Genomic DNA, 11,785 nt, shown 5'->3' on the forward strand with positions numbered 1-11,785 from the left:
ATGGACCCGCTGAACCGCACATGGACCCCGAGTTTCCTTCTTGCTGGTTTCGCGGCCCCTAGGACGTTGCGGCCCCTGGCATTCTTGGGCACCCTGTGCATCTACATCCTCACGCTGGCCGGGAACTTGTTCATCATCGTGCTGGTGCGGGCAGACGCGGCACTGTCCACGCCCATGTACTTCTTCCTCAGCGTCCTCTCCTTCCTGGAGCTCTGGTACGTCAGCACCACGGCGCCCACGCTGCTGCACACGTGGCTCCACGGGCGCTCACCCATCCCGGCCGCTGCGTGTTTCATCCAGCTGTACGTCTTCCACTCCCTGGGCATGACCGAGTGCTACCTGCTGGGGGTCATGGCACTGGACCGCTACCTGGCCATCTGCCGTCCGCTGCACTACCACGCCCTCATGAGCAGAAAGGTGCGGTTGTGGCTGGTGGGGGCCACGTGGGGGGCCGGCTTCTCCGCGGCACTGGTACCAGCCGGCCTCACGGCCAGTCTGCCCTTCTGCTGGAAAGAGGTGGCCCACTACTTTTGTGACCTGGCCCCACTGATGCGGCTGGCGTGTGTGGACACAGGCTGGCATACTCGAGTGTATATTGTAGTGATTGGCATTATCAACATATGCAACCTTGTGCTCATTTTAGGACTTTACAGGGGTATCCTGAGGGCTGTGCTGAAGCTGCCATCGGCAGCCAGCCGGGCCAAGGCCTTCTCCACCTGTTCCTCCCACATGACCGTGGTGTCCCTCTTCTTTGGTTCTGCCTTTGTCGTCTATGTCGGGTCAGCTGGGAGTCATGCTGAAGGCACAGATAAGCGTATTGCCCTGGTGTATACCATTCTCACCCCTTTCCTCAACCCCATCATCTATACCCTCCGCAACAAGGAGGTGAAGGAGGCTGTCAGAAGGGTCACCCAGGGGATCAGGACTATGTGGAAGGGACCCTGAGGATCCATAGAGTCATTTGGTGACTGTAGAATTTATTTGGTTAGTTGATCAAAAAATCAATTGAATAATTTTTTCAAACACACTCCATATTCCAATTCAAGTGGACTGATTGTTGGATTGAGAAAAGCTGGGAACGTTGTGGAGATCGGAGAGACACGGCCTCTAAACCCATATCTACCTAACATGGGTGAAAGGATGCAGATGAGAAAAAAAACAAAAACAAAAACAAAAACAAAAGTAAGGATGTAGGTGCAGATATTTGGGCAAACTTAGAGCAATGGAACTGTTTTTGAAAGAATTTGGAAGAACCAAAGATGGCTGTGGAATTATGCTCAACACGTTAAGAGAATTAATATTGTATAGACTGGCTTTTAACTCATGACATAATTAAATTTATAATAAATAACTAAATGATAAATTTAAAATGTCCATATTTTGATATTAAAAGAACATTTCTAAACAATTTATGGATTTAAGAAGAAATTGGAAAGGAAAGTAGAAAACATTTAGACCCGAACAATAATAAAAAATCGCAATTTTGAACTTCTGGGTAAGGCAAAAGTGGTTCTTAGAGAGAAATTCATAACCTTAAATGTTTACATCGTTAGAGAAGGAATATGCAAAATTAATTTAAAGTAAGAACTTAGAAAAATAATATCAGAGAAAAAAATGAAGAAGTTTGAAGAAAAAAAGGATGCATAGGGGAGCAGAAATTAATATAATAAAAATACAACAAAGAGGATATAGAAATTAAAAAGTTAATTCTAGAGAAAAAAAAAACTCCTTATAAGAGTAATAAACAAGAGGAAGAGAGGGGTAAGAAATACAAAGAATGAAAAATAAACTATCAGTTTAAGTCACAAAGTTTAAAATGATAAGATGATAACTATAAACAACATTACCAATTAATTAAAATTTAGCTAGCCAGATTCGTTCTTAGGAAATTTAAAATTACCAATATCAATTTCGGAAGCAGTGGAAAATATTAATAGCAGATTAGTTAAAAATTTTCCTGTAAATAAAACTTCGAGCCCCGATAGCTTAGCAAGTGAGTTCTTGAGTTCTACCAAGTTTTTTTTTTAATTTAATTTTATTTTTTCAGTGTTCCAAGATTCATTGTTTATATACCACACCCAGTGCTCCATGCAAAATGTCCCCCATTAATACCCACCACCAGGCTCTACCAGGTATTAAAGAAAAAGGTGACTCCTGTGTTTAGCCCCTCCAGAGAACAGAATTCCTGGAAATACCACTCAATGATGCATTTTAAGAAGCTCTCCTGATGCTGATTCCAAAATAAATAAAACCAGTGTAAGAAGAAAGACTTGGAGGCCCGTCTCACTCGTTAACATCAATGCAAACTTTGCCCTCCACTTACCCCTGAGCCCAATTCAGTCATCTGTACTAAGTGGTTATGACTGAGATTGGTTTATCTCAGGAATGCAAGATTGACCTAATATTTGAAAAGTGAATAAAACAATTTATCATATTAATGGATTAAAAAATAAAAAAACCCTGATGATAATCTCTTTTGATGCAGGAATAAAAATACATTCAATAATCATTCATAATTTTAAAATGAGAAACTATAACAAAATTACAAATAGAAAAAAAGTTTCCTGATAAGGCATTTTTTATTTTTTATTATTTATTTATTTATTTTTAAAGATTTTATTTATTTATTTGACAGAGAGATCACAAGTAGACAGAGAGGCAGGCAGAGAGAGAGAGAGAGAGAGAGAGAGAGAGGGAAGCAGGCTCCCTGCCAAGCAGAGAGCCCGATGCGGGACTCGATCCCAGGACCCTGAGATCATGACCTGAGCCAAAGGCAGCGGCTTAACCCACTGAGCCACCCAGGCGCCCTGATAAGGCAATTTTAAAAAAGATTTTATTTATTTATTTGAGAGAGAGAGAGACAGAAATATAGAGAACAGGAGCAGGAAGGAGAAGGAGCAGGGAGGAGAGGGAGAAGCAGGCTCCCCGCTGAGCAGGGACAGGGGGCTCCCAGGATCCCAGGATCATGATCTGAGTCGAAGGCAGATACATAACTAACTGAGCCACCCAGGTGCTCCTGATAAGGCACTTTTTTAAAAATCATGCAGCCGACCTCATGGTGAATTATGAAAAGCATTTCCTTTAAGATCGAGAGTGAACCGAGATTAATGGCTAACACAACTCCTGTTCAATGTTGGCGGAGGTACTGGTTATCACAGCAAAAAGCACAAGGAATAAAGAAGTTAAAAGAATCAACAATGGGAAAAGCTGTATTTATTTTTAGATGTATTCTTACTTATGTTGAAGCACAGACAAATTATTAAAATTGACATGGAGGGTTAACCAGCCTGCTGGTTCAATGAGAAAAAAAAAAGAAAAAGCCAACTGCATTATTGTTTAACAACAGCTATCATAAAATATAATTAAAGAGAAATCGTGTGTGTGTTAGGCATTGTATATCTTCTTTCACGTACATGAATTTAAATAAAATCTTAAGAAAAGAGAATTCATCGTAGCAAAAATATATATAAAGTACTTAACAAAAGATGTTGAAGACTTTTGGAGCCTCTCTTACAAATTTGTATTCAAGGTCATTATCGAACACTTATAAATTATAATAAGATAGAACACATTCGTGGCTCAGAAAATCGATATGAAGAAAACATCTCTGCACCCTGAATTGGCCTTTTGATAAAACAATATGTCATACAGTTTCCAAATGTGGTATTCATGGGATTTGACAATCTTCCCCAAAGTTAAGAACAGTCACGACTTTCAAGAAGAAAAGGGAGAAAAGAGGCATATGGGGGTCGAGTGGGGAACGGTGGCTGGTGACAGGGTTTCCACCAGACATCAGGTGAGTCAGATTATAAAATAATTCAGGTATACTCAGTGGCCTCTGAAAGTGACAGCATTAGAAGAAATTGTCACTGAGACTTTGGTTTGTACAACAAAGTACATCTTTTCTCTAATGGCTTTTTAGAAGCAGAACTAAAATGTGCCACGTGGGGGAGTATTAAATCCACACGAGAAGCTGAACAACATTCAGCATTTGGAACCCTAAACAGGAGGCTGTAGGGTGCCTGCCATGGTTTATAAAAAGATGCATATAATTTATCTTCAAAATTGCCAAAAGGACTTTTATTTTTATTTTTTATTTTTTTTAGATTCGTGCACATGCGAACCGAAGGGAGGAAGAAAGTGAATGTGATTATCACTTTAGAAATTGAGAGCTGTTCTGCATTTTCATAATTTTTGTCTCAGGAAATAAAGGCCTTTTGGGGGGGCTGTGGTAGGGAACTGCCACTTTCAGATCTAGCAGAAATGATTAATGGCAAGTACAAGTCAGGAACCATTTGTAGTCTCTCGCTGTAGACGCGTGTATGACGCCCTTGGGGTCTACAAGGTAATTTGCATAGTGAAAATTAACGTGGAAACCGAACAGATGTGCTCTGTGCCTGCGGCACACTGCCGGGTGGCGTCAGCGTGAAACTCAGCTCAGCTTGCTTCCGCGTGATTCCTGCGCACGACCGTCTAGTTTCCAGGGGCTTATAGAATTATATTTTTATGCTTTCTCTTATTAATAATAATCAAGAGATTTATTTAAATTCTAAACCAACTTTGAGGCCCCAGTGATGGCTTGATAGTGTCCGTTTAATTATAGTTTATTTCCTTCCTCATGGGCTGGCTCTTCTGAAATTTTCATTTGTCTTCTTCAAAGGGGGTTTATATGACACTCCCGCTGGCACCGCTGCTCTCATGGGGGCATGTGGGTGTCATCTCTGCCTTCCACCTGTCACACGAAGGGCTCTGTCTACGAGTTCTGAGTGACAGAGTGCGGGGTGGATGTGTGCTCCCCAAGGTGTGACAAGTGACAGGAAATGTCAGGGTTGACGGTGGAGTTGGGGGGCCATTAGAGAGGTGGGTCTCAAGCATGTCCTCACTGATGGGACCATGAACTCTGAACTGGGTCAGACCTCAAGTACTTCTGGGACCCTGCATGAATGTCTGCAGCTCGCTGGGTCACAGACTTTGCTTGGTGAGAACCCTCGCCACCAAGGATGTTCAGCCAAGATTAGTTTTCTACCTCCAACGCCGATCAAAGTTCTAAGTCACACACACACACACACACACACACGTGCACACTCACCCTCTGCCTTTAAAAATTTCTATGTTTAGGGGCGCCTGGGTGGCTCAGTGGGTTGAGCCACTGCCTTCGGCTCTGGTCATGATCTCAGGGTCCTAGGATCGAGTCCCACATTGGGCTCTCTGCTCGGCGGAGAGCCTGCTTCCTCCTCTCTCTCTGCTGCCTCTCTGCCTACTTGTGATCTTTCTCTGTCAAATAAATTAAAAAAAAATTAAAAAAAAAAAGTGGGGAAAATCCCCAGTTTAAAAAAAAAAAAATTTGATGTTTGTCCCCTAGGAGGACACAATTTGGGTGACCACCTCAATCTCTGTTCTCCGAATTACAATGATAAGACCCCAGATCTATGCTTCTGTTTGCTTCATTTTGGTTCTGCCTCTTTTCTTGGTGGACAGAGTTTGTATGTATAGATTGATTTGAAGCTCAAATAATAGAAAACTTGTCAAAGAATATCCATTTGCTTGACACACAAATTTTAGGCTGGATGGAGGCTTTTGGGGATGCAGAGAGATATCTTCTAGGGTTCATGACACATGGAAGCCATGTCGAAACACTAGAGGTAGAGAAATGTTAATCAAAGCAAAGTGTGTATGCCTGTGTGTGTGTGTGTGTGTGTGTGAGTGCGTGTGTGTGTGTATGTGCACATGGAAGGGAATTCTGAACTAAATCCCAATCCAGCTATGGTCCATGGTCCTAATCAGATCTGTAGCCTGTTTTGGAAATAGACTTCGGCTGGAGCCCAGCTCTGCCAGGTCCCTTCAGCTGCTGTCTGTGGCTGCTTGACCTCCACGACAGCAGAGTGAATAGTTGTGACACAGCCAAAGGGCTTTCAAAGCCTAAAGTATTCACCGTGTGGCTCTAATAAAAAGTTGGCCCACCCCTTCCTACGTATTTACATGTCACCTACAAAGTAGAGACTGGGAAACTCTAACAGAGGAACTCATCACCCCAGGACAAATTATGTGCTCAGGACAAGTTAATAAAGCGGCCGCTCCTTGTTCTCTGTTTGTCTGTAATTTGGCTCCTCCCTGCCGATGGCTCCGGCTCGGAGACAGCATCGTTAGGAGCTTTGCAGAACACTTTCCTTAGCTCTTTTCAGCTACTCCTCAAGGCTTCTTACCCTCTGTCTCTCTCTGCCTGCATGGCCCCATCCCATGAACATGTCCTAGACACATGGGGAGACAAGGGAAGGTGTGGGTAGGGTGACAGCGTTGTTGGGAGAGCTTCTCGTTAGAGGAACAACTTTTCTCAAAGAACATGCATTTTATAATAACTTCAAAGAAAAAGATCTCGGGGTCTGCCCTGGGGGTCTCAGTCAGTGGTGACACTCGAAAGTTGTAGAAATAACCTCACAGGGTACCTAGAGTATACTCGTCAAGAGTATAGATGACCTGAAGTTGGCAGATGACAGAGCCAGACTCTAGCAGTGTCGGAAAGCTCGTCGGAAATAGACTGAATGTCACAAGAGGAGCCATATAGGGGATAAGGAAGGGTCTTGGGTCTGGGGAGAGGAACAAAGTGAGCAAGTACGACAACACACGAAGCCGTCCAGACATGTAAGGACAGGGAGGCGCGTGTCTCTCTATCGGTTAATGCATGACTAGGGTCTTCTCTATGATGGCACTAGGTTAGACAAGAGGCGTCTGTGTGGAACAGACAGACACGGAATAGAGAAACCCAGTCCCTGCCTTTATGAAGCCTACAGTTCAGTATGGGAACAGACATTGCTCGCAAGTTATTAGAAATGAGACGAATTCGTAAGTACAGAATTCTTTGGAAACAGGTAAGGGGAGACTCTGGCTGATCCTGCTTGTAAATGTTGAGTATGCTGGTGGGGGTGGGTGGGGATAGTTATCAGGGAAACCTTCCCTTAATTTACCCAACAGTTACGGAATATCTACTTTGTGCCAGAAGAAAAATCCCAGGCACTGAATGATCGTGTTAAACAAACTTGGTCTCTGTCTTCACTGCCTTTATAATTTATTGGTAAAAAGAGAGAAATAAGCATATAAATGGATAAATAAAACGTACGCTATGAATGAATCGCTGGGCTGCCATGAGCAGAATAATGGTTGGGAGGTAGGCTGTTCACGTCCCGTGGTCACGTGGGACTCCTCTGATGAGGTGTGACGGTGAAGACCAGAGAATGAGGAGATGCTACCTTGGTGGAGGGCAGCCCACACGGAGGGCACACGCCAGGATGTTGTTGTACAGTGTCGTAAGCCGAGGGGAGCATGATTCAGGAACTTGGGGGATATAGTTGGTTTCTATTTTTTAAGACTTTATTTATCAGAGAGAGAGAGAGCACAAGCAGGGGAGCCAAGCAGGGGGAGTGGCAGGCAGAGGGAGAGGGAGAGGCAGGCTCCCTGCTGAACCGGGAGTCAGACACGGGGCTCGAGCCCAGGACCCTGAGATCATGACCTGAGCAGATGCTTAACTGACTGAGCCCTCCAGGCATCCTGCTGATTCCCACTTTTATACAATGTCTTTGTAGTCTTGCTGCTGTTTTCAGTAAGCAAGACAGTGACAAACGCAAACCAGTCTGAAAAGGAGTGACTGGTCAAGGGACTTCAACATTCAAGACGGATCTTCAGCTGGAAGAAAGGTGGTCGAGGCAGGATAGGAGAGCTGTGTTCTGGTATTTGTGAATCTAGGGTTGTGCGCAGTCCAGAACGACGGCTTCAGGACGAGGGTGTGGGAGTGACAAGGAGCTGAGTTTCAGTTTCTGGAAACTAACACGTTAACGATCCAAACTGGTCCCTTTGTTTTTTAATGGAGTGAACTCTTCAATAGGGAAATTATAAATTAATGTTAGAAACACGAGAAAGGAAAATGGCGTCATGGCCAGGAAGGAAAGAAACGGAGGCTGTGGATCTCCTTGTATGTACTAGACTTTATAGTCTACCTTTCATGCGTTTTACCTGAGAGAGAGAAAGACATTCAAAACCAGCTACGGCATTCTCACAGAATAGCAGCGTCAGCCTAGGTCCCTCTGTGATTGTAATGATGTGAGGAAGAAAAAGGCCATTTCATAATCATGTAGAAGCATGTACAAAAATGGCATCACTGCACAAACGATAAAGAAAGGATCTCCCTCTCCTAGTGAATGTGAGTGACTGCTTCTTCATTGATGACCGCTCTCACCGACCTTCTGGGTAAGATTCATTAAGATGCTCCATCATAGAACCCAGTTCACACCAAGCCCTGCTCTCTGGAGCCGTCCGCAGACCGCCTTCATGAATCCTTTAGGAATTCCGTCTAACACCCCCTTGCTCAACCCTGCATGGTGCCCGTGATGTGCGACCCCTCATGGCAGGGAGTCAGTGGGACTGACGTCGTGAAACTACAGGTGTGGTCCCATCCTTTGGCTGGAAGAGAAGTGACTTTGATGTGGTTGCAGAGTTATTTTGGGGAGTTTAATTAACACACATTTACAACTACAACAGGAAGTTGGGAGGTACACAGACACGTTCTAGAATGAACGAGGTGACTTTGTGTGTTCATCGCACTTAACCTCACGGCACACACGTATGCAGGGACAACATAGACTCGAAGACGCGCAGGACTGTCTGAGGGCACGTGGCCGTGAGTGGGGCTCAGCAGGACAGCCCAACCACGACCGGGGTTTCTGAGCTTAGTGATGAACACGGTTCTGCGTTCAGAGCATGGGCACTTTCAGCTGCGTGCCCTGGGACACATCATTACACTCTCTGTGCCTTGGTTGCCCCACATGGGAAATGGAAATGACCCTTGCACCCACCTCACAGAGTAACTGCAAAAATCGTATTTGCGCATGTGCTGTGCTCAGAAAGATACATGTGACCTAGTAGAGGCTTCATAATTGGGTATTTTGGTAGAGCTGGGGTTGAAATAAAGGTTTCTGAGGCTCTACGACCCATACTTCTCCCCACCCCCAGATCTGCCTGCTCCTATCAGGGAGGCTTCCTGAAGGAAGAGAGATGTAGGGCTGGGTCAGGCACATGATCAGGTGGAGTATCTGGTTGGAAGAATGCAGGGAAATACAAAGTCTTTGGATTTGTGAGGCCAGACAGGAAATGTGAGGGATCGTGTGATTATGGGAAGAGGAGTAGGAGAGTGGGGCCCTGCTTCAAAGCCAGAGTCCAGGAGTCTGTGTTAAGAAGCTGGTGGTGATAGGGAGAGGGGTAGGTGTCAAGGAAGGGATGGTGAGATGGGGGCATTTGGGAGAACTTCTCGGAGCCCAGGTGGTGGAAGGTGACATGGCATCCGTCCAAGTGCCCTCCTAGGGGGAGGGCCCTGATCCCCACTGCCTCTGGGGCTGGAGGTGTTTCCGTTGCCTGTGCCCCTTGTGGCCTGAAGCAGGGTTGGCTCAGGGGACCCTGCCCCATGGGGATGGTCTCTCTACAGAGAGAAAAGGCTCCTAGATCCAGTCTTGGTCTCCCACGTACATCTGAGCCCAGCAAGACAGAAACAGATGCAGGAGACATGCAGCTGCTGGTAGGTGATCCGAGGGCCACACTAGTGATGCAGACTGGGGATCTGAAAGGTGGGACTGATACTGAAGGATTTGAAAACAGCTATTATTCTGACATTGGAGAGCTGGCTCAGTGGAAAGATGACTTATGTGAGGACTTGGAATGTCTGGCTTTGAGAGTCATAGACAACCAGAAGGGAAGACCCTCCCCATTGTCCTGAGCCCCCCGTTCAATACTCGAATTCACTCCACAACTGAGAGTGGCTAACTGGGCTCACACCTGCTCTGAAAATGTGGAGAGACAGGAAGCTGCCACATATGCGGCCACAGACTGGCTGTGTGCTGTCAGGAGGGTCGAGAGTGGGGTGTTCAGAGACAATCACTCATGACCCAGGAGCCGTGAATACAAAGATCTAGTGAGATGGGTTGTCCTGGGAGCAGCTGCAGTGGGAAGGACTCACCTAGAGAGGCCTGGACGCAGGCTCTCCAGCCGCGGGGTGAAGGACACTTGTTGAGGTTAGAACTGGAGATCCAGAGGGTGGGCCCTTCTGGAATCATTCCGTTTGCCTTGACCTACACTTGCAGCTGGCTTCAGGAGAGCTAACTGGTAGGAAGAGAAAAAGTCATCAGTAGCAGTTACTACACACCGAAGGTGATCAGAAATACTTGTGGAATTTAATTCCTGTGGAAGAGCAAGGAATGGGCTCTTGAACAGGACTAGGGGAAGGGATGCAAACCCAGATCTTCCAGGCTAAGTTCCTGTAGGTACACTGAGCTTGAGATGCCACGGGGATGGCAGGAAGGAAGTGTTCAGGTGCAACTAAAAATATAACTTAAATTCAGGCTACAGGAAAGTTCAGGTACATTCACAAAGCCTTCACTGAGCTCATAGGTCTGAGCTTGTCGCTCTGGGTGCTGGTGGAATGTACAGTAGTTAATGAAATTCTGCCTCTCAAAGATCTTGCCAGGTCCCGGGGAAGACAGACTTCTCACGAAGGTGATGCCATGTGCTAAGTGGGCACTGCAAACGTGGAAGAGGGAATCAGTCACATTTTCCAATGGAGCCAGGAAAGGCTTCACCAAAGAGCTGCCATTTGACCTAATTTTGAAGGATGAGAAGCGGTTGTCAGACAGAGGAGAAAGAAAGAGGGAAGAAGCAAAGGGTTAAGGGGGGCACAAATGACAGAAATGCAGTGAAGCGAAGATTCTGTTCTAACCTCATTTGTCTTCTGTACTTGGAGTGGAGAATGCACAGTTCCTGTAGATACAAGAGGTTCACAAGGACCTCCTTACACACGAAGAGCTCTGAGTCAATCGAGCATTTTAAAACATCAAACTCAAAATTTATCAGTACTACAGGGCACTCGGGTTTGAGAGCCATGTTGGGGTTTGGGTGGGTGGTATGAGCCGAGGGGAAAGTGTGGGGGGGCCCTACCAGTTATTAAATTAACTAGTTTTATTAAAACATTGGTTCCATTGAATACTTTGAATGTGAAAGCCATTGTACCAAGTATTAGGATTGAAAAATAAGTAAGAGACAGCAGATGGTCAGCATGGCATCTAGAATTTGGACAGCCTTCTCCAGATGCACCAAGACATATACAGGGTATGGTGTAGCTGTCACCAGCTGCCGTGTTTGTATTCATACTCTCTGTGATGTTTTCTGTCGGTGGTTCGGTGGTTTCTCTCTCTCTCTCTTTTTGCATTTGCTTCTCACGGTGCTTGAAAATAATTAGAATATGCAACACTTTTTTTTTTTTTTTGGTGTGAAATTTTGCCAAGCCAGCTATGATTTCCCCACCTCTCCTGATAACAATCGATTTTCTGATCTGCAGAATGTGTGCTTCTTGACTCTTTGTGGGGTTCTTCCTGATGTGTGAACCACCCACTTGGCTTTCCACCAGCAACACCCACAAGGCAAATTCACAGCTTTGTGTCTGAGCTGGAGGTCAGGATAGTTAACTATTAGTGATGTTTTAAAAACTGATCAGGCCGTCCATCTAGCTAACATTCCTCCTAAGGGGCTAAGGTCCCAAATCATTGGGCAAACCTCCCAGCTATCTCACCACAGAGGGGAACGTGCATTTCCCGAGGTCCTGCTCTTCCTGTCCTGCACCTACACATGTGCTTTTTGTCTGAAATGTTTATTTTCTTCTTTTAGCTAACTAACTGCCACTGTTCCTGGAAAATTCAGTCCGGGAGGTTCTCCCTCTGAGAAGCTTCTCAGTCAGCCTGGTCTGAGGAACCAG

At 45.4% G+C, this 11,785-nt stretch overlaps 1 protein-coding gene across 1 annotated transcript; it reads left to right on the top strand.

Moving 5' to 3' along the window:
• Positions 1-945, top strand: LOC125086447 (olfactory receptor 6N2-like). The gene has a single exon (XM_047705815.1). The coding sequence runs from the start codon at positions 1-3 to the stop codon at positions 943-945; it is 945 nt and encodes a 314-aa protein (XP_047561771.1).
• Positions 946-11,785: the final 10,840 nt, after the last annotated feature.

Source organism: Lutra lutra, chromosome 15 (assembly GCF_902655055.1).
Source record: "Lutra lutra chromosome 15, mLutLut1.2, whole genome shotgun sequence".
NCBI classification, from domain to species: Eukaryota; Metazoa; Chordata; class Mammalia; order Carnivora; family Mustelidae; genus Lutra; species Lutra lutra.

Coding starts and splice junctions, on each gene's coding strand:
- LOC125086447 (XM_047705815.1), top strand. CDS start 1: ATGGACCCGCTGAACCGCACATGGACCCCGAGTTTCCTTCTTGCTGGT.